Below are 24,004 nucleotides of genomic sequence, written 5' to 3'. Positions count from 1 at the left end.
TCCAGCCTGGGCAACAGAGTGAGACTCCATCTCAAAGTAAATACATAAATAAATAAAAATAAAATAGAAACATAGGCTGGGCACGGTGGCTCATGCCTGTAATCCCAACACTTTGGGAGGCCAAGGCGGGCTGATCACCTAAGGTCAGGAGTTCGAGACCAGCCTGACCAACACAGTAATTAGCCCGTGTGGTGGCTCACACCTGTAATCCTAGCTACTCCGGGAGGCCGAGGCAGGAGAATCATTTGATCCCAGGAGGCAGAGGTTGCAGTGAGCCAAGATTGTGCCACTGCACTCCAGCCTGGGTGACAGAGCAAGACTCCCTCTCAAAAAGAAAAGAAAAGAAACATAATTATCTATGGCTGTTCCTGAAGTTGCCCATGATGTAAGAGGTTTTGTGTGGCCGCCCCCTACAGAGCAATGGTTGGCAAACTTTTTCTGTGAAGGGCCAGAAAACAAATATTTTAGGCTTTGCAGGCCTCTCTCAAGTACTGAATTCTGCTCTTGTAGCAAGAAAGCAGCCCTGGACAGAACTTAAGCAAATGAGCATGGCTGTGTGACACCAAAACATTATTTATAAACACTGGAATGTGAATTCCATATGATTTTCATATGCCATGAAATGTTCATTCTTCTTTTGATTTTTTCTCTAACCATTTAAAAAACATAAAAACCATACTTAGCTCAAAAACAATGCCCCCCTGCTTAAAGGAGGCAGAATCCATTCTTTGATTTTAGGACTAGAGATATGAAAAGCTATTATTATTCCAGAGAGGTGCCTAAGGCCTGATCCACGGCAGAGAGAAGGGAGGGTCAGTTAATCTCCCGCTGAGCATTCCGGGGTGAGGAGGGAAAAAAAGACCTTCCTTGGTGACGGACTCAGAACCTTTATTTTTGTTTGTTTTTGAGGCAGGGTCTCTCTTGTGTCTAAATCTCTTTTCTTACCTGTAAAGCGGTGGCAATAATCCCTACCTTGAACGATTGTTAAGAGGGCTCAATGAGATAAAGGGTGGTAAAGGATTTTGCAAAATGCAAATGTTTACTCACTTAATTGTTTCCACAGATGCGCGCTTAAGATCGCGCACTGAGTTTATTCCTCTGGGGAAGGCTCCTACGAAGTTTGATGGGACACTGTCCCTTTAAATCCTCCCCAACCACTTTAAGTGGTTGGACGAATCAGCACATGCGCATTCCTTTGCGGGGCCGGCACCTGGAGCAACAGCCTTCCCAGAGCCTGTAGAAGGAAGGTTAAAGGTCCGCCCACACAGTACTTTACGCAAGCGTAAATCGTGATTGAGGGCACTATATCATGCAGAGAGCCCAGTCCCTTTTTCGCGCCCGAAGGCTCCGCCCCGCACAGCCAATCAGTAGGCCTCACCCTTTGCAATAGCCAATGACAGTGAGCGTAGGGGGCGTGGCTGGGCGTCCGGGGGCGCGGCCTGGCGCCTAGCGAAGCGGCGGGGCGAGCCGGGGGCTCTAGTGAACAGCGGAGCCGGACGGGGATCGCCGGCGGGCGGCAAGCGGAGGCGGCCCGGCCCCGGCGGTCTCCGAGATGTCACGATGGCTGTGGCCATGGTCAAACTGTGTGAAAGAGCGGGTCTGCCGCTACTTGCTGCACCACTACTTAGGTCACTTCTTCCAAGAGCACCTCAGCCTGGACCAGCTCAGCCTCGATCTGTACAAGGGCAGCGTTGCCCTGCGAGACATCCACCTGGAAATCTGGGTGAGAAGCCAGGCCCGAGGCCAGGAAGGTGCGGAGGGCGGGAGCGCAGCGACCTGAGGCTCCCTGCAGAAAGATCGGGCCGGGGTATCAGGCACCGGGCGTAGAGAGGCCGGGGGAATCTTGCTCTCTCCAGGCGTCAGAGGCACCCCGGCTGGCCGCTTCAGTTCCTTACCAGAGCCAGAAACTGAGCGGGAAGGGGTTTCCATCTCCACGGGAGGAGAAACTGAGGCTGGAGAGGGCGAGATCACCTGTCTGGAGAATGCAAGACAAACTCGTCGAGTTTGGGGGCTGAGTTAAGCAGGGTTGCCAAGGAGGGGCTGGGGAGGGAGCGTAGGAACCGAGCTGGGCCAGGGCAGTGACAGACTTGGGCCTGTGCAGCTGGTCGGGGAAGCTGGTAGGGGTCCGGAGCCCTGGCGAGGACACCTGTGGATCATGTGCCCTGACCTCTTGACCCCACGGTCCTGGGCCCGTAGGTGGGATCAACAAACCACCGGATGTGTATGTCAACAACCGCGTCAGCGCCAGTGTTGATCAACACCTCGTGTGCCTGGGTCGCTACCTACTTCCTGCTTTTGGGAGAGTGGGATGGGCTAAGTGGGTGTCTAGGGAGGGACTGGATGGCCCCCACCCACATCTTCCACCCACCCGCGGGGGTCAGTGTCCCTGCCTGGAGGGGGGCCCTCGAGGAAAAGTCGGGAGATCTGGCTTCAAGCCTGGAGGAGGCCAAGGGAGATGCCAGGGAGGCCAAGAGGTGTGAGGTCTGGGTCAGAGACTTGAGGCTGGGAATGGTGAGGAGCCCTGACTCACAGCTCAGCTGACCTGGGGAGCTTTGAAGGAGCCACCAATTAGAGGCGCGTCCTGGTCAACCCACCAGGTCCAGAGCAGCAGGGGTGGGCATGGAGGCAGGGACTTCTCAGTTTTGTGGCTGGACTCAGGGGTCTGCTAATCTGGATGGAAGAGCTAGGCTTTGGGGGTAGGCCAGGCACTGGTGAGCAAATGTGGGGTAGGATAACCCTGGGCCCTGAACTGGGGGCACCTCCCAGTGGCCTGCTATCTGTGAATTATGGTGTAGGAAGCCCTCTCTGACCTCTAACCTTAGCCTCTAAGGCTGGCCTGAAAGACGGCCCAGACTTCTAGGCTGCCCCTTTTTTATTTTATTTTTATAGAGACAGGATTTCACTATGTTGCCCAGGCTAGTCTTGAACTCCTGAAGTGATCTTCCCACCTCAGCCTCCCAAAGTGCTGAGATTACAGGCGTGAACCACCATACCCAGCCCTAGGCTTCCCCTTTTTACTTTCAGCTCCAGAAAATGCACCTACTCGTGTTCCCTGCCCTCTTGTTGGGGATTGAATTGGCTTCTCTAGGGCCCTGGTGGAATGCAGGTACTTTCTTGATAATCAGCCTCTCCTCCCAGCTCAGCCTGCAGACCCCACCTTGAAGGCCCCCAAAGAAGCTGAGTGCCTAGGGCCTCTGAAGTGGCCTGAAGAGAGAGAGGCCCGGATCCCAGTCTCAGTCCCTGTTGTATGCTGGGTGACTAGATTAGTTCTGTCTCTAGGCCTCAGTTTCCCGAGCTGTGGATCTCTGGGTGAGGAATTTGGACTCCATCTGCTCTGCCATGTGCTTTTTTATTCTTGGATCCAACCAGTTTACTGAGGCCCTTTCTGGGTGGCATCTGGGGTCACGGGGGAAGCAGGTAGGATACAGCCCTCAAGGAGCTTCCAGGTTGGCAGGGGTACAACTCCAGCATGGACATTTTAGCCAGGGGCTCAGCCTTGTGCCTCACAGAGAGGTACAGCTACACTAGGTGTTTAGGGTTGAGGGGGGGTCCCATCTGGCATCAGGTCAACCCCTCTCTCCTGGACACTGTCCCTTTGAACTCTCCTCACCCAGGGTGAACATGGGTATTCCAGACTCTGCCAGACATGTACCCATGTTGTCCTGTGCCTGCAACACACCACCTTCTACCAGCACCTATCCCCCCTCCCTTGATTCTTCAGCTTGCCCCTCACAGACCAGGCTGGGTTAGGCGTCTTCCCCATGGCCCCATCACCAACCCCCAGCACCTGCTCACCTCTCAGTTTCATCCTAGTTGCTCTGAGTCCCTGGCTGGAGCCTAGCTTGGCTGGGGAATGAAGACATTTTATTTACCCATCTAGTCTCAATGTCAGCATGTAGAAAGTACTCAGTAAATATTATCTTGAATTAAGTGGTGAGAGAAACATTTGCTCTGGCTTGAAGGATTAGGCATCTTTGGGTGATGGGGTAGTGGGCCTGGCCTGTAGCAGGGGACAGCATGAGCATAGGTAGGACCTTGTGGATAACATGTTGAGGGACGGAGCAAGCCAAGGGTGCTCTCCAAGGCACCATGGCCAGGTAAGCCTGTGCCAGCCTGTGGGATTTGGGGTTTCCCTGAGCTGGTTTTGTCCCTTGCTTGCTCCCAGTCTGTGAACGAGGTGCTGGAGTCGATGGAGTCACCGCTGGAGCTGGTGGAAGGCTTCGTGGGCTCCATCGAGGTGGCCGTGCCCTGGGCTGCTCTGCTCACCGACCACTGCACAGTGCACGTGTCCGGCCTCCAGCTCACCTTGCAGCCCCGCCGGGGTCCAGGTGAGGGCAGGGCAGGCTGGGGGCAGGCAAGTGGGGAGGGCCAGGGTGTCCAGGACCTGACTGAGCCAGCCTGCCTTGAGACCCTGTTTCTCCCTACAGTGCCAGGGGCTGCCGACTCACAGAGCTGGGCCTCATGCATGACCACAAGCCTGCAGCTGGCCCAGGAGTGTCTGCGGGACGGGCTACCAGAGCCCTCTGAGCCACCACAGCCCCTGGAGGGGCTGGAGATGTTTGCCCAGACCATTGAGACTGGTGAGCAGGCCCCTCCTGGCCGCCCTGTCCCCTGCCCCTCCATGGCACACAGGACAAGGGCTCTAGACAGCGGCATGGCCACCTGGTGCCCAGATGGGAAATTCTGCCTCCCTTTTGCTGCTCCACTTGACCTGAGACCCCTCCCCGACTCCTCAGTGCTTCGGAGGATCAAAGTGACCTTCCTGGACACCGTCGTGAGGGTGGAGCACTCTCCGGGTGATGGGGAACATGGTGTGGCCGTGGAGGTCCGTGTGCAGAGGTAAGGGCAGGGTGATCTGGGGTGGACTGGTGTGAAGAGGGGCAGTGGGAGCTGCTGAATGGTCCCCACCCACAGCCTAGGTTCCTGGGAAGAGGCAGGGTGGGTCTGGGTGGGCCTCGGTGGTGGTAGGGCTGGGGAGGTGAGCTGCATCGTCAGCTCGGACTGGTGTCCAGAGGCTGGATGATACAGGCCCAGAGTGGCCGAGGCCCCAAGAACCAAGTTAGATGCTGAGGGTCTGAGGAACAAGGGCTGGCCTGAGCCTCTGAGCTGGACATGGCGGTTCAGGACGGCCTGGGTAAGATGGGGCAGTTGTGCAGGCCAGGCTCCCTGACCCCGTGCCCCTAGAACAGAGCACTGTGTGGAGAGAGGGGCTCCAGGCCTGGGGTGGCCAGGGCACGGGCTGACCCTACACTCTCCAGACTGGAGTACTGTGATGAGGCAGTGCGGGATCCGAGCCAGGCGCCGCCGGTGGACGTGCATCAGCCGCCTGCCTTCCTGCACAAGCTGCTGCAGCTGGCAGGGGTCCGCCTGCACTACGAGGAGCTCCCCGCACAGGTGAGTGGGCTCTGATTCCCACAGTCCCTGTCTATCCATTGAGCCCTCTGACCCCCCTCCCATCCTTCCTGACCATCTCTGACTCCATTTTCTCAACCTTCCCCTCTTGTATCCTCCCACCTCCCAGGAAGAGCCTGCAGAGCCCCCCTTGCAGATTGGCAGCTGCTCAGGGTACATGGAGCTGATGGTGAAGTTGAAGCAAAATGAGGCCTTCCCTGGCCCCAAGGTGGGTCCCCTGGCTCCTGGGGAGGAGGATAAGTACCCCATCTCAAGATTCCTCCTCCTCAGCAAGGCTGATTATCCACAGACCAGAGTGGGGATATCAAGTGGGGGATTTACTTCCTTCTTGGCAGCTAAAGAAACTGAGGCTGTAGGCCAGGCGCAGGGCTCAGGCCTGTAATCCCAGCACTTTGGGAGGCCGAGGTGGGTGGATCATCTGAGGTCAGGAGTTCGAGACCAGCCTGGCCAACACGGTGAAACCCCGTCTCTACGAAAGATACAAAATTAGCCAGGCGTGGTGGCGCATGCCTGTAATCCCAGCTACTCGGAAGGCTGAGGCAGGCGAATTGCTTGAACCCGGGAGGCAGAGGTTGCAGTGAGCCAAGATTGTGCCATTGCACTACAGCCTGGGCAACAAGAGCGAAACTCCATCTCATAAAAAAAAAAAAGAAAAGAAACTGAGGCAGAGAGGTCAAGTTGTGGCCCGGTTCATACAGCTAGCTGGTAACAGAGTTTAGTTTGGCAGCCAGCATCCTGCTTTCCCAGGGCAAGGGCAGGCGGGTGGTAGCTCTTAGAGGAGCTGGGTGGTGGGCCTAGGCTCCATGGCTGCCCCTTTGGCCCCCAGTTGGAGGTAGCGGGACAGCTGGGCTCCCTGCACCTGCTTCTGACCCCGAGGCAACTCCAGCACCTTCAGGAACTGCTCAGCGCCGTGAGCCTTACAGGTGAGGCCTCTGGGTGGCATGGGGCTGGGGTGGCTGGGAGGGCCAGCCAGCCCAGACTGAAATCTCCTCCCCTGCAGACCACGAGGGCCTGGCTGACAAGCTGAACAAGAGCCGCCCGCTAGGTGCCGAAGACCTGTGGCTGATTGAGCAGGACCTGAACCAGCAGCTGCAGGCCGGGGTGGTGGCTGAGCCCCTCAGCCCAGACCCCCTTACCAACCCCCTTCTCAACCTGGATAGCACTGGTGGGTGTGGAGTTGGACATGGTTGGAGGGGCAGCTAGTGTGGGTGCAGGAGCCTAGGGGCTGGGGCCGGCTGTCCCTGACACTCCTCACTTCACCCACAGACCTCTTCTTCTCCATGGCTGGCCTCACAAGCAGTGTGGCCTCAGCTCTCTCTGAGCTCTCCCTCTCTGATGTAGACCTGGCCTCCTCTGTGCACAGTGACATGGCCTCCCGCCGGCTCTCTGCCCAGGCCCACCCAGCTGGTGAGTTGGAGCACCCTGGAGGTACTCCAGGGACAGGAAGGACTCGAAGAGGCCTTAGTGCTGTGGGATGTCAGGAAACCCCAGCGATGCCTGGATATCTACCGTCTGTGACTTGGTTCCCTGGGGACCAAACGAGGTGGGAGCTGGTGATATAGTGGACAGAGACCAGGTTTTTCAGTCATTGATCTTAGTCAAGCACTTAAACTCTCTGAGACTCAGCTCCCTCTTCCATAGGAGGAGAATAGTGAGATGGGCCTTTGCCAGGCTGTATATTTGGGTTCAGGTTTATTGAGAGCTTATTGTGGGTGGGTGCTAGGCTGGGTGCTTCATCACATCCTATCCTTCCAGCACCCTGTGGAGGGTTCAGTTGAGCCTGGGCAGAGGGCCTGGCCTACTAGAGGCACCGGTGTCACCCCTGCCTGACCAAGCCTTCTGCCAGAGCCACATGGTGTGGCAGACTTGGCCTCCCAACCCCCAGCAGCCATTGCTCCACCTGGGGTACCCAGAATCTCTTGGGAGCCCTTGGTGAAGCCTGTGTCCTCTCAGGCAAGATGGCCCCCAATCCCCTCCTGGACACCATGCGCCCTGACTCGCTGCTGAAGATGACCTTGGGGGGCGTGACCCTGACCTTGCTTCAGACGTCTGCCCCATCTTCCGGACCACCGGACCTCGCCATGCACTTTTTCACCGAGTTTGATGCCACCAAGGATGGGCCCTTCGGTTCCCGAGACTTCCACCACCTTCGACCACGCTTCCAGAGGGCCTGTCCCTGTAGCCATGTTCGGTATAAGCCCGAGGCCAGGGCCTGAGGAGAGACCATCGGAGTCCCCTAAGTGCACCTTCTGATGCCTGTCCTCTTTCCTGCAGGCTAACGGGCACAGCCGTGCAGCTGTCCTGGGAGCTGCGGACAGGCAGTCGGGGTCGGCGGACAACCAGCATGGAAATGCGCTTTGGGCAGCTTGAGGTGCTGGAGTGTCTATGGCCCCGGGGCGCCTCTGAGCCTGAGTACACAGAGGTGAGGGCAGAGGCAGAATGTGTGCGAGGCGGGGTCTGGAGGTTTGGGTGGCTGTGGGGCCAGGCCTGACCCTGTGTGCCTCCCGGGTCCCACCCCAGATCCTGACCTTTCCTGGTACCCTGGGCTCCCAGGCCTCAGCTCAGCCCTGCGCCCATCTGCGCCACACACAGACCCTGCGCCGTGTGCCTAAGGTAACCCACCCGCTCCAGGTCACCAGGCTGTCGACTGCTCCCCATGGCGTGTTGACCCCACCCTGGCCTCTACCATGGCCTCCTCTGCTGCCCAGCCCTGTCTCTTTTTCCCTGTGCTCCACACCTCACCATGCCAGGGCCCTCAAATACCTGCCTGGCCCTTCCCATGCCAGTCTCTTAGCCTGGTCATGCCCTTGCCCTGTCTCAACATGGCAACCCCTGCTGGGCCTCTGGCTAAGAGAGGCGCATCTTGGGCGGCTTTTATAAATAAACAAGCACACTGTGTGCACTGGGCAGAGGTGGGGCAGGCCTCCTCAGTGCCCTCCTGGCCCCTGCTCCAGCTCTTCTCCCACTACCAGAGAGGGCCTTCCTGTCCCACACGCTGAGTGCCACTCAGCCCTCACTGACCTGAACTCCCTCGCCCTCAGAGCCGACCCCGGCGCTCAGTTGCCTGCCATTGCCACTCAGAACTGGCCCTGGACCTGGCCAACTTCCAGGCAGACGTGGAACTGGGGGCCCTGGACCGGCTGGCTGCCCTGCTGCGCCTGGCCACCGTAACGGCCGAGCCTCCAACTGGCCTGCTGGTGAGAGGCCCCGCCAGGGCCAGGCCGGGGTCGGGTGCAGGGCCTGGGTTCTTCGGCTCTTGGTCACAGTGGGAGGGGGTCTGACGGCAGCTCTGAACCCGAATCCTCCTGCAGACAGAGCCCCTGCCGGCAATGGAGGAGCAGACAGTATTTCTGCTCTCCGCACCCCGGGCTACACTGCGACTGCGCTTCCCCATTGCTGACCTGCGGCCTGAGCGGGACCCCTGGGCGGGCCAGTCTGTGCGGGCTGAGCAACTTCGGCTGGAGCTGAGTGAGCCCCAGTTCCGGTCAGAGCTTAGCAGTGGGCCTGGCCCCCCAGTCCCCACCCGCCTGGAACTCACCTGCTCCGACCTACATGGTAAGAGCTCCCTGAGTGACAGAACCTGGGGCGAGAGGCCTGGCTTCTAGGAGAGGTGGGCTTGGGGCTGTGGAAGGGGCCCAGTCACAACCCGAGCAGCCCCTAGCCCAGGCCTTTACTAGCTCTTGGGGTCCCAGCACTGCCGGTCCCTGGCCTACTTGCCAACAGGTAGGGTGGACCCTTTGTCTCTGTCTTTCTCTGCCCACCACAGCGTGTGTGGAGTCGGGGGCACAGCTCTGAGCTGACCTGGACATTGGGGAAGAAATAAGAAAAGTCAGCAGTGATGACGGCCCCCCCCCCCACTTCCCTGTCCCCCTTTAGGTATCTATGAAGATGGAGAGAAGCCACCTGTCCCCTGCCTGCGTGTCTCCAAAGCCCTGGACCCCAAGAGCACTGGGCGCAAGTACTTCCTGCCCCAGTAAGTAGGGGCTCTGGACGGGGCCCAGGAGAGGAGGGTTCTACTGCTGGGGGTGGCAGGGGGCCAATTTGGAACTGGGTGCTGGGGGCCCTGTAGGCCAGTGACAGGCTTGTGCCCCGGCAGGGTAGTGGTGACTGTGAACCCCGAGTCCAGCAGCGCACAGTGGGAGGTGGCCCCGGAGAAGGGAGAGGAGCTGGAGCTGTCAGCGGAGAGTCCATGTGAGCTGCGGGAACCTGAGCCCTCACCCTTCTCCTCTAAGAGGACCATGTATGAGACAGAGGAGGTGAGGCTTGGCCCTACCTCTTCCCAGGACCCCCTCCTGCCCACCGCCCGGGTTCCTGCCACAGGAGCCACCTGTGTGGCTACGGGCCAGGGCAGCACGACCCCATGGGGTGGGCATGAGCTGACCTGACACCAGTGAGGATTTCGACTCTTTCTTTCCAGCCAATCAGAGTCTTTCTGAAAGGGCACTGGTGAGGGTAGGCCCCGGGGAGCGTGGGTCCTTCACTGGAAAGATGAGTCCTTCCCACCCCACCTGAACGGTCGATCAGCACTTTCCACTTGGAGAGGCAGTTAAGGGCCAGGCTCTGCTACTTGGTGGCTGTGTCACCTTGGGGAGTTACCTGACCTTGAAGAGTTACCTATAGATGAGTTTCCTCCCCCGGAAAATGGGCACCATGACCTGTCTCTCTTTTTTTTCTTTTTTTCTTTTTTTTTTTGAGATAGAATTTCGCTCCGTTGCCCCGGCTGGAGTGCAGTGGCATTATCTCAGCTCACCGCAACCTCTGCTTCCCAGGCTCAAGCAATTCTCCTGCCTCAGCCTCCTGAGTAGCTGGGATTACAGGCACCCACTGCCACGCCCGGCTAATTTTTATATTTTTAGTAGAGACGGGGTTTCACCATGTTGGCCAGGCTGGCCTCGAACTCCTGACCTCAAATGATCAGCCGCCTCAGCCTCCCAAAGTGCTGGGATTACAGGCGTGAGCCACTGCACCCGGCCTAATTTTGTATTTTTAGTAGAGATAGGGTTTCGCCATGTTGGCCAGGCTGGTCTCGAACTCCTGACCTCAAGTGATCTACCCACCTAGCCCTCCCAAAGTGCTAGGATTATAGGCGTGAGCCACTGCGCCCAGCCTAACCATGTCCTGTGTCATAGGCTTGCTGTGGGGATGAAAGGAGTTAACATACCTGAAGCCCTTAGAACAGCACAGGTGTGCCATCAGCACTGTATCCATATGGCTATCATGCATCCCCAGCAGAGAAGGGCTCCTATGAATGAATGAATGATGAACAATAGGAGGGCAGGACTGAGACCAGAGACAGGCCCCAGCCAGCATCTCTTAAGATGGCCCTCCTGCTCTTTCCACCTCACCCTGTCCAGATGGTGATCCCCGGAGACCCTGAGGAGATGAGGACGTTCCAGAGCCGGACCCTGGCACTGTCTCGCTGCAGCCTGGAAGTGATCCTGCCCAGTGTCCACATCTTTCTGCCCAGCAAGGAGGTCTATGAGAGCATCTACAACAGGTGGGGATGCGGGGCCAGCGGGGCGGGACGGGACACGGGTGGGCCTGGCCTCCCTTACCTGCCGTCCACCCGTCCATGTCAGGATCAACAACGACCTGCTCATGTGGGAGCCCGCAGATCTGCTTCCCACCTCCGACCCCGCTGCCCAGCCCTCTGGCTTCCCCGGCCCCTCAGGCTTCTGGCATGACAGCTTTAAGATGTGCAAGTCAGCCTTCAAGTTGGGTATGAGAGGTGCTTGTGCTGGGCTAGAGGGAGGACCCCCAGGTCTGGGACGGGCCAGGCTAGCCCTCCCCGGTCTCCTTCCCAGCCAACTGCTTTGATCTCACCCCAGACTCGGACTCGGATGATGAGGATGCCCACTTCTTCTCAGTGGGGGCATCAGGTGGCCCACAGCCCCCTGCCCCTGAGGCCCCAAGTCTTCACTTGCAGAGCACCTTCTCTACACTGGTGACAGTGCTTCAGGGGCGGATCACAGCCCTCTGTGAGACCAAGGTGAGTGCAACCCCGGGCAGGTGGGTTCCAAACTTCAGAGCTCCCGTTGGTGGCAGAGCAAGACCAGCACGAGCAGCTCTAGGTCAGGAATGTGGACAGCAGGAGGCCTAAGTGGGCAGCGCCAGCCCACCCATGCCAGCCTGCCCATCCTATCACAGCCCATCAGCTCCTTCTGACCCCCTGCTATATGTAAAGCACCATGCTAGGAGTTGGGATGGGCATGGCGCACCCACCATTCCCACTCCAAGGAGGCAGAGTGGGCAGACCCAGCAGAGATTATTTTTCTCCTGGCAGAAGAGGCAAGTGCCATCCAGGGCCTCCAGCAGTGTCCATGGTGGAAACTGGAGCTGACCCCCTTAGGCCAGGGCTCCAGGAGCCGCCAACCCCCTGAGGATTTGAGGGATGCTGAGTGCAGCTGGGGAAGCCACGCTGTGTGCTCCTTCTGCAGGACGAGGGTGGCAAGCGGCTGGAGGCTGTGCACGGGGAGCTGGTGCTGGACATGGAGCATGGCACCCTCTTCAGCGTCTCCCAGTACTGTGGCCAGCCAGGACTCGGCTACTTCTGCCTGGAAGCTGAAAAGGCAACACTCTATCACCGAGGTGTGAGGCTGGGGCAGGTCACCGCTGGGGGCCAGGCTGGGGGTGGAGGGCTTTCAGGATAGAGGTGGGCCCTGGGTGGAGTGGGTAGCCAGTCGGCTTGTCAGGGGGCTCATGAGACCCTTCCCCAGCGGCCGTGGATGACTACCCGCTGCCCAGTCACCTGGACCTGCCCAGTTTCGCTCCCCCGGCTCAGCTGGCCCCAACCATCTACCCATCAGAGGAAGGGGTGACTGAGCGGGGAGCCTCGGGCCGCAAGGGCCAGGGCCGGGGCCCCCACATGTTGTCCACTGCTGTGCGCATCCACCTGGACCCCCACAAGAATGTGAAGGTATGGGCTTGCCTGCCAGCCACCCCTCCTGCTAGCCTGGGCTGCAGCCCTGGTGCGCGGTGGGACCCCAGTGCGCGGTGGGGCTGGCCTCCGCACTGCCCTGACTGCACCTCCACCCTCAGGAGTTCCTGGTGACACTGCGGTTGCACAAAGCCACCCTGCGCCACTACATGGCCCTGCCCGAGCAGAGCTGGCATTCCCAGGTGAGCATGGGTAGCCTGGGAAGTCACATGGCCCAATGACTCTGGACTTCTGTTTTGGGCAAGCAGGTCTCTAGGTGGGAGGAGGCCAGTGGGAGGAACACGGACTGGACCCACAGCTGACTTTGGCCGGAGCTCCTGGGCAAGGGGTATGGGAGACAGCTAGTAGGCAGAAAGTGAGGTGCCAGGCAGGGGCCAGGACAGGGAGGGGTTAGAGGAGGGAAGAGGCCACCTGATCCTCACTGCCTCCTCCTGCCCTGGCCTCTGAAGCTGTTGGAGTTCCTAGACGTGCTGGATGACCCCGTGCTGGGCTACCTGCCCCCGACGGTCATCACCATCCTGCACACACACCTGTTCTCCTGCGCCGTGGACTATAGGTACTGGGCTGGGAGGGCCAGGGGCTGGGGACGAGGATGGGCTCTCAGGTGTAAGGAGCCGTCCCCAGCCCGAGTATCACCCCCAGGCCACTCTACCTCCCTGTGCGTGTCATCATCACCGCGGAGACCTTCACTCTGTCCAGCAACATCATCGTGGACACCTCCACCTTCCTGCTCAGGTATGCAGGCCGCCCCGCACCGGGTCAACCCACCCTCGCCAGGCCGAAGCTGGCCACTAGCTGTGTGTCCTCTGGCACTCTCAGTTTTAATGTGCACTCGGGTGATGGTCCCATTCTCAGGAATGTGGATTGTTTCTGCCTTCCTGGAGGGCAGTTGGACCCTGCTGATCAGAGCCTTATAAGCATTTGTGCTCTCTGACCTGGTAATCTCACGTCTGGGGGCTGTCCTAGGACCTGAGAATAAGCGAGGTGGAATTTAATGCTTATGTAGTGTAAGTTAAAACAGTCAAAACGTATCGGTTTTAGATACGTTCAGATACACAACCGGAGCAAATAAGCATGGCCCCCCAGTAGGTGGAAAACTATACAAGGATTAAGGTGAAGCTGAAGAATCACTTGGAAATATAACAGGATGGAGGGCGTGGTGGCTCACGCCTGTAATCCCAGCAGTTTGGGAGGCCGAGGCCTGTGGATCACAAGGTCAGGAGTTCGAGACCGGCCTGGCCAATATGGTGAAACCTCGTCTCTACTAAAAATACAAAAATGAGCCGGGGGTGGTGGCAGGCGCCTGTAGTCCCAGCTACTTGGGAGGCTGAGGCAGGAGAATCACTTGAACCCGGGAGGTGGAGGTTACAGTGAGCTGAGATTGCACCACTGCACTCCAGCCTGGGCGACAGAGCGAGACTCCGTCTCTAAATAAATAAATAAATAAAATATAAGAAGTTGCCACAGTACAGTGTTTACTCAAATAACATAGGATACAGGATACGTACGTTTTAAAAGCAGCTTATGAAGGCGTGTTTATATATGTCCTGCGTGCAGCTGTAGAGAGAAAGTTTGGGAGGCGATGTGTATGGTGGTTTTCTCAGAATTGGGGATTAGGAATGATGAATGATTTTTATTTTCTTTATTCTAAAATATCTTAAAGGAGTTTTCATTATGTTACCCTTAAAATAAGGACTTTTTTTTTTTTTTTTTGAGATGGAGTCTCGCTCTGTCAGTAGGCTGGAGTGTAGTGGCATGATCTCGGCTCACTGCAACCTCTGCCTCCCTAGTTCAAGCAATTCTCCTGCTTCAGCCTCCCAAGTAGCTAGGACAACAGGCACCCACCACCACACCCAGCTAATTTTTGTATTTTTAGTAGAGACAGGGTTTCACCTTGTTGGTCTGGCTGGTCTCGAACTCCTGACCTCGTGATCTGCCTGCCTTGGCCTCCAAAGGTGCTGGGATTATAGGCTTGAGCCACCATGCCCGGCCCTTATTATTATTATTTCTTTTTGAGATGGAGTCTCACTCTGTCACCCAGGCTGGAGAGCAGTGGTGTGATCTAGGCTCACTGCAACCTCTGCCTCCCTAGTTCAAGCAATTCTCCTGCTTCAGCCTCCCAAGTAGCTGGGATTATAGGCACCCGCCACCATGCCCGGCTAATTTTTGTATTTTTAGTAGATACAGGGTTTCACCATGTTGGCCAAGCTGGTCTCAAACTCCTGACATCAGGTGATCCGCCTGCCTCGGCCTCTCCAAGTGCTGAGATTACAGGCGTGAGCCACTGCGCCCAGCTAAAAATGAGAACTTATTTTAGAAGAACCACAGATGCAGTAGGGGGAAAAATGGACACCCCTTTCCAGGACTGTCATGAGGCCCTATCGAGGTGTCGGAACTGCAGGCACTTTGAGAGCTGCAAGTGCTGCCTGCCTCCCGCTGCCTGCTGTCTGGGCCTTCTCCCCATTGTGCAGGCAGGAACGCTGAGGCTGGAGGGGCCTGTCCATACCACTTCCTGTGGGCTTGGGACCCCTCTGCTCGGCTCCCGTGGAGCTGCCACCTGCAGTGGTGCCCGGGCCCTTCTCAGCCCTGTTCCCCCCCAGGTTCATCCTCGATGACTCCGCCTTGTACCTGTCCGACAAGTGTGAGGTGGAGACCCTGGACCTGCGGCGAGGTGGGCAGGGCCGGGACTGGGCTCCCTCCCCTCTGAGGGACCACCGCCCCGGCCACACCCAGAGCAGCCAGGTGTCTCCCCGCAGCTGCTGGCCGGGTCCTTAGCTCCCACTCATAGCCCGCACAGCAGGGGCTACACCGGGATCAGCCGGATCCTTCCCCCAGGTGCTGGGGCCGGGGCCGGGTGGAAGGGGGCCACAGGACCTTTCTCTCGCCTCTGCTGCAGATTATGTCTGTGTCTTGGATGTTGACCTCTTGGAACTTGTGATTAAAACCTGGAAAGGGAGCACCGAGGGCAAACTGGTAAGTGAGGCTGTCGCTCTGGCTCCTGGAGCCAGAGCAGGTGCAGGGGCCAAGGGATTCTTTAGGGGCTGCTGCTCCCTCATGTGCCTGGGCTCCGGACACAGTTCACAGCTGCCCTTCCTGGGCTGCAGTTAGCACCCCTCCTGCAAAGGGCCACAGTACAGCCCTGGGGGGTCCCTTGATGCTGGCTGAATGAATGAATGGGTTTCAGTCCTGCCACCAGAGGACGCTGCAGCCAGGGCATCAGTGAGGCCTTGGGAGTCAGCCGCCTTTGTGGGTCCCCGGGTTCATCTCCTGTGAGATGGAGATAACCGGCCCCTACCTTGCTGGGCATGCAGAGCCCTTCACGGGGAGTAGGGTAGGGTGGGAGGGCACCCTCCTGCTTCCTAGGATGGCCCTGGGCCAAGCCCCTTTCACCCTCTGGGCTCAGTTTGCTCACCTCTTCATTGGAGTTACTGGGCAGGTCATCCACTCCAGGAGAGACCATCCCTGTTCTGCCTGTGGCGGGGTCAGAACTGCGGTGCCCTCCCAGTGAGTAGGTGGGGCCAGCAGGCAGCGGCCCCTGTGCTCACCTAGCTACTCGCCCTGCCCCACCCACAGAGCCAACCGCTATTCGAGCTGCGCTGCTCCAACAACGTGGTACACTTGCACAGCTGTGCCGACTCCTGTGCCCTGCTGGTCAACCTGCTCCAGTATGTAATGAGCACGGGTGACCTGCACCCCCCACCCCGGCCCCCTAGCCCCACGGAGATCGCCGGCCAGAAGGTACAGGTGAGGCCTGGCCACACAGGCTACCAGAGTCTTGGGCCTGGGGTTGAGGGACCTCTGGGGGCCGCTCTCGTCCTGTCTCACTCATTGCTCCTCCCCTGCCTGGCCCAGCTCTCGGAGAGTCCTGCCTCTCTGCCATCATGCCCCCCCGTGGAGACGGCCCTCATCAACCAGCGCGACCTGGCTGACGCCCTCCTGGACACTGAGCGCAGCCTTCGGGAGCTAGCCCAGCCTTCAGGTGGAGTGGGGGTGCTGTGGGGACAGCAGACACAGTCAGGCACCCTCTGGGCACCTCTCCAAACTGGCCTCTCTCCTATAGGTGGCCACCTCCCTCAGGCGTCGCCCATCTCAGTCTACCTATTCCCAGGTGAACGGAGTGGGGCCCCGCCCCCTTCACCACCTGTCGGGGGCCCTGCTGGCAGCTTAGGGTCAGAGGAGAAGGAAGATGAAAGGGAAGAAGAGGGCGATGGAGACACCCTGGACAGTGATGAGTTCTGCATCCTTGACGCTCCGGGCCTGGGCATCCCGGTGCGTGGTGGGATGGGTGGACTGGTTTGCTGTCCAGGCAGGTGTGTTTGCGGTGGGGACAGGACACTCGGGTGGTTGCCTGGCCATCTGGAGCTCCTGTGGTGAGAGAAGCAGGCAGGAGGTGGTCGCCATCACCTGGGGACACGGTGCTAGGTCTGTGCTGCCCTAGGGAGGCAGCCCTGATGCTGGGCTTTGATGGAGTGGGTAGATTTCCAGAGGAAGAGGAGGCCTGGTGTTCTGGGCAGAGGGACTGGGACATTCAAGGAATGGAGGAAGAGGAGAGGGGAGTTAGCGAGAGGGGTGGAGAACCATGTGGCTGCAAGGGCTGGTGGGAATATCTGAACTCACCGAGGTCTTAGGAGGCAGGGCTGGCAGGAGCCCGGGACTCTCAGGCTCTTCTTGAACAGACCACTCAGGCATAGGCTTGGGGATAGCAACCCAGGAGTGTCATCTTTCATCAAAAATGGGGAGGAGGCCAGGCACGGTGGGTCATGCCTGTAATCCCAGCAATTTGGGAGGTCAAGGTGAGAGAATTGCTTGAGTCCGGGAATGAGAGATTAGCCTGGGCAACATAGTGAGACCCCCTCTCTACAAAACACAATAAAATTAGCCAGATGTGGTGGCACATGTCTGCAGTCCCAGCTACTCAGGAGGCTGAGATGGGAGGATCGCTTGAGCCAAGGAGGCAGAGGTTGCAGTGAACCGTGATTGTGCCACTGCACTCCAGCCTGGGTGACCAAGCATGACCCGACCCTGTCTTTTTAAAAAAAAAAAAAAAAAGGGAAAAAGAAGTGAGACCAGGGGAGAAACAGGAGCTGGAGCTGGGGTAGCTGGGCTGGATCGAACATCTGCATCACACATCTCCACCTGGCCTCCCTGCAGCCACGAGACGGGGAGCCTGTGGTGACACAGCTGCATCCCGGCCCCATCGTTGTGCGGGACGGTTACTTCTCACGGCCAATCGGCAGCTCGGACTTGCTGCGGGCACCTGCCCATTTCCCAGTGCCCAGCACTCGGGTGGTGCTACGTGAGGTCTCCCTCGTCTGGCACCTATATGGGGGCCGAGACTTTGGCCCCCACCCCAGCCACAGGTGAGGAGGAGCGAGTGCAGGTGGCAGCTGGTGAAGGTTGGGGCTCAGGCTGGTCCAGCTCTAACTTTCAGCAGCTGGAGACCTTGAGCCCCATCCACCCCAGGTGGGCCTCGGTTTCCTCGTCCTTCCTTATCCTGCCTGCCTGCCAGGACTGGGGCTAGCGGGGGTCTCTTGTCCCAGGCTAAAAGGCCCGCTGAGGACAGGGAGGGAATCGGGTTCCTCTGAGTCATCTTGGCCCCTGTCCCTCTTCCCAGGGCAAGAGCTGGCCTCTCGGGCCCCAGGGGCTCCCCTTCCCGCTGCTCTGGCCCCAACCGGCCCCAGAACTCATGGCGCACGCAGGGGGGCAGCGGGCGGCAGCACCATGTCCTCATGGAGATCCAGCTCAGCAAGGTGAGTGGGGTGGCGAGTGCCCACTGCACGTGTGTGTCATGGAACAGTGGGCCTTGTTCTCGATGTCACGTGTAGCAATGACTAACACAGAGGAAAACCCCTGCCTTTGTAGTAGAGGAAGCCAGGCAGGGACCAAGCTGTATCGAGTGTGTCCGATGGTGAAGAGCGCTCAGGAGAGTCTGCAGGGGTGGAGGAGACAGGTGTGCTGGGGAGGGTCTGGAAAGCCCTCTTCCAAAGGCACCATTTGAACAAAGACCTGAACAAGTGGGGATGTGAGCCAGGAAGAGTTTTCAGGCAGAAAGGACAGCGTGAAAGCCGCAAACTGGGGCCAGGCATGGTGGCTTATGCCTGTAATCCCAGCACTTTGGAAGGCTGAAGCGGGCAGATCACCTGAGCTCAGGAGTTTGAGACCAGCCTGTCCAGGCAGGTGTGTTTGGGGTGGGGACGGGACACTCAGGGGTGGTTGCCTGGCCATCTGGAGCTCCTGTGGTGAGAGAAGCAGGCAGGAGGTGGTCGCCTGGCAACATGGCGAAACCCCATTTCTTAAAAAAAAAAAAAAAAAAAAAAATTAACCAGTTGCAGTAGTGTGCACCTATAGTCCCAGCTACTCAGGAGGCTGAGGCAGGAGAGTGGTTTGAGCCCAAGAGGCAGAGATTGCAGTGAGCTGAGATCGCCCTACTGCATTCCAGCCTGGGCAGCAGAGTAAGACTCTGTTTAAAAAAAAAAAAAAAGCTGCAAGCTGGAAGCATCCTGGCCTTTCCAGGAGCAGCAGAGCCTGTGCATAACCAGCGACCCGGAATATTTCTTTTGGGTCTTACAAGAGACGAACCCCCTCAGGGCTTTTGAGGAGAGGCCTCTGTGGGACGGGGCTCTGCAGCAATCAGGGAGGGCTGTTGAGCGTGGGCAGGTTCAGGAGAGCCTAGATGGGGGCTGGCCACAGGTTTGGCTGCAGATCGGGTGTGGGAGATGAGTGTCAGAGCAGGGGACCTCTGAGACCTGATGGCGAGCCGGTGGGTGTGCAGGAAGAGGGGGACGGAAGGGTCTCCACGGAGAGGGGCCACGAGAGCAAAGTCCTGAAGGCAAAACAGGCCTGGACTCCTTGAGGGGCAGAGACCAGTGCAGCTGGCATGGGAAGCAAGGGCAGGGGTAGGTCTGGAGGGAGAGGCAGGTCTCTGCTGGGCATAGAATAGAGAGAAGGGGTTGGGGCTGGGCGTGGTGGCCCACGCCTGTAGTCCCAGCACTTTGGGAGGACGAGGCAGACAGATGACCTCAGGTCAGGAGTTCGAGACCAGCCTGGCCAACATTATGAAACCATGTCTCTACTAAAAATACAAAAATTAGCTGGGTGTGATGGCACATGCCTATAATCCCAGCTACTGGGGAAGCTGAGGCAGGAGAATCGCTTGAACCCGGGAGGCAGAGGTTGCAGTGAGCCAAAATTGTGCCACTGCACTCCAACCTGGGTGACAGACTGTCTCAAAAAAAAAAAAAAAAAAGAATAGAGAAGGGGTCTGGGACCAGCCCTTCCCTCCCTCTTGGGGCCCTGTTCACCTGGCCAGGCCTCTGTCCACCCCACAGGTAAGCTTCCAGCACGAGGTGTACCCAGCGGAGCCAGTCACAGGCCCTGTAGCCCCTGGCCAGGAGCTGGAGGAGCGGCCGCTGTCCCGTCAGGTGTTCATCGTGCAGGAGCTGGAGGTCCGAGACCGGCTTGCCTCCTCCCAGATCAACAAGTTCCTGTACCTACACACGAGTGAGCGGATGCCACGACGCGCCCACTCTAACATGGTACGAGCGGCCTGCACCATCCACCCTGGGGCAGGGCATGGGACCGCCAGGGACACATCTTCACACGCGCATGGATTCACACACATACACGCATTCCCACACGAACACCCAGGTTGTTTGTGAGCCTGGGAGGTGTTAGCGAAGGGAACAGCATGTTCAGAGGCTGGGTGACTGGGTGAGCTGCTGCCCCAGAGGCCCAGCAGGCTTCCAGAACTCACCCTCTGCTCCTAGCTCACCATCAAAGCGCTGCATGTGGCCCCCACCACCAACCTGGGTGGGCCTGAGTGCTGTCTCCGCGTCTCGCTGATGCCCCTGCGGCTCAATGTGGACCAGGTGAGTGGCCCAAGTGAGGGCAGAACCCAGGGTGACCCCACTGTCTCCAGGCCTCTGAGTCTGATCCGCGCCTGGACCTTCCCCTGCAGGACGCCCTCTTCTTCCTCAAGGACTTCTTCACTAGCCTGGTGGCCGGCGTCAACCCTGTGGTCCCAGGGGAGACCTCCGCTGAGGGTGAGAGGCTGGGCCGGGAGGGGAGCATCTGGGCCTTGTGCCTTCCAGAACAGCCCAGGTTTCCAGTCTGTGACCTCCCTTCCCCTAGCTCGCCCCGAGACTCGAGCCCAGTCCAGCAGTCCCCTGGAAGGGCAGGCTGAGGGCTTAGAGACAACTGGCTCACAGGAAGCCCCAGGCGGCAGACACAGCCCCTCCCCTGCTGACCAGCAGCCCATCTACTTCAGGTAGGCTGCTGGACTGTGGGTGGGGACTCCTGGGCCAGATTGCTGGGGACCAGGCCAGTGAGCAAAGAACCCCCTCTTCCTGCTTCCCTACCCAGAGAGTTCCGCTTCACCTCCGAGGTCCCCATCTGGCTGGATTACCATGGCAAGCACGTCACGATGGACCAGGTGGTAAGTGGGGCGGTCAGATGGGGTGGCCATGTGGGGTCAGCTGTGGCTGAGTCCCTCTGGGGGCCAGGTCTTGCATCCAGACACCATCAGGGCCAGGGTGCTCTCCAGTGGCTCCCATGGGCTGGCTGGCTCCCTGAGTCCCATCGGGTAAACATGGATCCCCTCCCTCTCCCAGGGCACTTTCGCTGGCCTCCTCATTGGCCTGGCCCAACTCAACTGCTCCGAGCTGAAGCTAAAGCGGCTCTGTTGCAGGCACGGGTGAGTCCCCAGCACCCCAGCCTCTCTCTAGGGTCCCTGATCTTCCCTCTGTTCTGGTCCTGAATGGTTGTGTGGCTTTGACCAAGTCATCACCCTTCTCAGGGCCTCAGTTTCTCCTCTGTAAAAAGGATGCAGTTGGCTGGGCATGGTGGCTCATGCATTCAGGCATTTGAGACCAGCCTGACCAACATGGTGAAACCCCATCTCTACTAAAAATATAAAAATTAGCCAGGCGTGGTGGCGGGCACTTGTAATCCCAGCTACTCAGGAGGCTGAGGCAGGAGAATGACTTGAACCCAGGAGGCAGAGCTTGCAGTGAGCCAAGATTGCACCACTGCACTCCAGCCTGGGCAGCATCCCTCTGCACATGACTGAGTGGGACCACAGGAAGGGTAGGAGTGCCCACAGGACTTGCCACAGGGGTACTGAGTCCCCCTGGCCCCACAATCCCTCCGTGTGTGGCTCTGCCTCACCTTCTGCCTCCTCACCTCCCTGCCCTGCCAGGCTCCTGGGTGTGGACAAGGTGCTGGGCTATGCCCTCAACGAGTGGCTGCAGGACATCCGCAAGAACCAGCTGCCCGGCCTGCTGGGAGGCGTGGGCCCCATGCACTCGGTTGTCCAGCTCTGTGAGTGCCTGGGTTTGGAAGCCCTTGAAACTGCTTTTACCCCTGGGCAACCTAGAAGCTGCCACTGGGAACAAGAGGAGGAGGTGGGGGCAGGGCAGCCTCGGGTGTCTCTGAGCGCTCCTTCCCCCTAGTCCAAGGGTTCCGGGACCTGCTGTGGCTGCCCATTGAGCAGTACAGGAAGGATGGCCGCCTCATGCGGGGGCTACAGCGAGGGGCTGCCTCCTTTGGCTCATCCACGGCCTCTGCCGCCCTGGAACTCAGCAACCGGTTGGTACAGGCTATCCAGGTGAGTGGGTGCCCTGCATCTGGGCTGTGCAGGACAGAGCAGCTGGAGCCCTCTGCACCACAGCTCCCTGGTTCTGTCCTCAAAGGTCTTCTGAGAGTGGGCAGTCTGGGTATGACAGCCCTACTTTATAGAGGAACAACCATGGAGATGCTAAGTGACTTGCCTGGGGCCTCCAAGGCAGGTCTCCCAAGGCCCACAGGGGTTCCTGTGCAAGAATGGGAGTACCCCCCAGGCCTTCAGAGCCCACTGTGTCTCCTGCTCATGGCATGTCTTGTAAAGGGGGGTGGAGGACGGCTGTGTTTGCAGACTAAGAATCTGAGGCCCAGGGGCTGCCCTGGTTCCTTCAGGCCATGCACTTCACTAGGCCAGAGGGACCCCAGGGAAGCCTGGGAGCCAGTCTCGTGGGCAGTTGTCAGATGAATTCTGTAGGGGACCGATGGTCCTAGTGGGCTAAGGGGTGAGTGCAGGTGCATGGTACGTTCTGGAACCTGCAAGCTCAGACCCCAGCAGGACAGAGGGCAGGGCTCCAGGGGAGGCGGGAGGTAGGCATGGTCACCAGGGAGCCCCGGGAGTGTTCCGTCAGGTGGGAAAGAGTGATGCCAGGCGAGATGCTGGGCAGAGGATCTGGCAGACAGAAGGAAGGATGGGCTCCCTGACCGTCTTGCAGGGGCATCTGGGGGGCGAGACAAGGAGCAGTCAGTCTTAGGTGTGCAGCTGTGGCAGCCGTGCAGAACCTGCTGAATGTGGCAGTCAGCAGGAAGAGAGGTTTGGGTTAAGAAGATTTTAGGGGAGTCCCATGTTCCTAGATTCCCTGAGCAGAGTGGCAGATGCCTAGGAAGGGGAGCAGGAGTGGGAGGAAGTGGGAAGTAAGGCTGAGCAGGACCCCCTGGGCCAGCACAGTGACAGGCGGGGAGGCTGAGGGCTGGTGGGGTCTCAGACTGTCCTGGGGGCCTGGGGCAACATGTGTGCCCCAGCCAGCTGTCCTCATCTAGTGCTCCCATGTCCCCCAGGCCACAGCCGAGACTGTGTATGACATCCTGTCCCCAGCAGCCCCTGTCTCCCGCTCGCTGCAGGACAAGCGCTCTGCGAGGAGGCTGCGCAGGGGCCAGCAGCCTGCCGACCTGCGGGAGGGTGTGGCCAAGGCCTACGACACAGTGCGAGAGGTGACCAGACCCCCACCCTGCCCCGGTCCCCCATGCCCATCTCCTCACGCAGACCCCGCCCTGACCTCTGTCCTCCACAGGGCATCTTGGATACAGCTCAGACCATCTGTGACGTGGCATCACGGGGCCATGAGCAAAAGGGGCTGACGGGCGCTGTGGGCGGCGTGATCCGCCAGCTGCCCCCGACCGTGGTGAAGCCACTCATCCTGGCCACAGAGGCCACGTCCAGCCTGCTTGGGGGCATGCGTAACCAGATCGTCCCTGACGCCCACAAGGACCACGCCCTCAAGTGGCGCTCAGACAGTGCCCAAGACTGAGCTTGGGGCGCCCGGCACCCAGAAGGTGCTGCCCACCGTGCTCCTGAGGCTCCCAAGAGCTGCAGCACACGGGCCCGGCCCGGCCCGGCCCTTCAAGGCATGGCCACTGTGAAGGACGCCTTCCCGGCCTGCCCGTTGCCAATCTGCTGTGAGACGGGGGCCTCCCTGCCTTGGGGCCTTAGCCCTGGCTCTGCACTTTTCCTCCGGGGAGAAAGGACACTGCCCCTTCCCCTACCTGGGCCCACACCGCTGCCTTCTCCCAGGACGGAGGCTTTTGTACCCTTGGACCCCATCCCACTCAGCCAAGTGTCTTTCTGTGTCTGGGGGGAGGAGGGGATGACATCCGTGTGGTTCGATGTATCATTTTTAAGCTCCGTGAGCGCGTGGGTCAGTGTCTGCATGAAGTGGAATAAACTGCCCACCACCAGCCCCCCTCTCAGATCCTCTGTCCCTTGGAACCCTGGCCTCAGCCTTGACCTTGGCTCCGCCCCAGATCCCACCTCTGCACCCAGCATCTCCCATGTCACCAGCAGGGGTCGCCACGCCTCCCGGCCTTGCCCAGCAGGTCAGG

The 24,004-nt window shown here is 59.1% G+C and overlaps 1 protein-coding gene across 6 annotated transcripts; it reads left to right on the top strand.

Annotated features, from left to right (window-relative positions):
• The first annotated feature begins 1,437 nt into the window (after nt 1-1,437).
• On the top strand, nt 1,438-23,860 carry ATG2A (autophagy related 2A). 6 transcript variants are annotated; one of them, XM_010363971.2, is made up of 41 exons: nt 1,438-1,723; nt 4,166-4,328; nt 4,428-4,580; nt 4,737-4,839; nt 5,259-5,394; nt 5,522-5,620; nt 6,239-6,335; nt 6,413-6,577; nt 6,679-6,819; nt 7,366-7,603; nt 7,687-7,834; nt 7,933-8,025; nt 8,454-8,609; nt 8,724-8,967; nt 9,289-9,385; nt 9,509-9,668; nt 10,767-10,909; nt 10,992-11,131; nt 11,217-11,401; nt 11,850-12,000; nt 12,129-12,328; nt 12,451-12,531; nt 12,799-12,905; nt 12,992-13,084; nt 14,950-15,020; nt 15,246-15,322; nt 15,923-16,087; nt 16,202-16,328; nt 16,410-16,618; nt 17,501-17,709; nt 17,964-18,099; nt 19,678-19,884; nt 20,116-20,217; nt 20,307-20,391; nt 20,480-20,615; nt 20,711-20,783; nt 20,959-21,041; nt 21,546-21,667; nt 21,799-21,953; nt 22,964-23,116; nt 23,197-23,860. In XM_010363971.2, exons 1-41 carry the CDS (start codon nt 1,553-1,555, stop codon nt 23,431-23,433), a joined length of 5,811 nt encoding a protein of 1,936 aa, XP_010362273.2. In that variant the 5' UTR covers nt 1,438-1,552; the 3' UTR covers nt 23,434-23,860. The 6 variants fall into 6 exon arrangements, with proteins under 6 accessions (XP_010362273.2, XP_030774196.1, XP_030774195.1 ...); XM_030918336.1 differs by having other exon boundaries at nt 1,442-1,723; nt 11,241-11,401; XM_030918335.1 differs by having other exon boundaries at nt 1,442-1,723; nt 11,241-11,401; nt 15,923-16,093.
• Nucleotides 23,861-24,004: the final 144 nt, after the last annotated feature.

Source organism: Rhinopithecus roxellana, chromosome 15 (genome assembly GCF_007565055.1).
Source record: "Rhinopithecus roxellana isolate Shanxi Qingling chromosome 15, ASM756505v1, whole genome shotgun sequence".
NCBI classification, from domain to species: domain Eukaryota; kingdom Metazoa; phylum Chordata; class Mammalia; order Primates; family Cercopithecidae; genus Rhinopithecus; species Rhinopithecus roxellana.
The sequence above is the reverse complement of the archived record's forward strand: the minus strand, read 5'-3'. Positions and strand labels throughout refer to the sequence as shown.

Excerpts from the sequence above, each read along its gene's own strand:
- ATG2A (XM_010363970.2), top strand. The coding sequence starts at position 1,553 with ATGTCACGATGGCTGTGGCCATGGTCAAACTGTGTGAAAGAGCGGGTC. Across the intron at positions 12,906-12,991 it reads TCCTGCGCCGTGGACTATAG|GCCACTCTACCTCCCTGTGC; the intron begins GTACTGGGCTGG and ends TATCACCCCCAG. Across the intron at positions 15,323-15,922 it reads GGAGCACCGAGGGCAAACTG|AGCCAACCGCTATTCGAGCT; the intron begins GTAAGTGAGGCT and ends CCCCACCCACAG.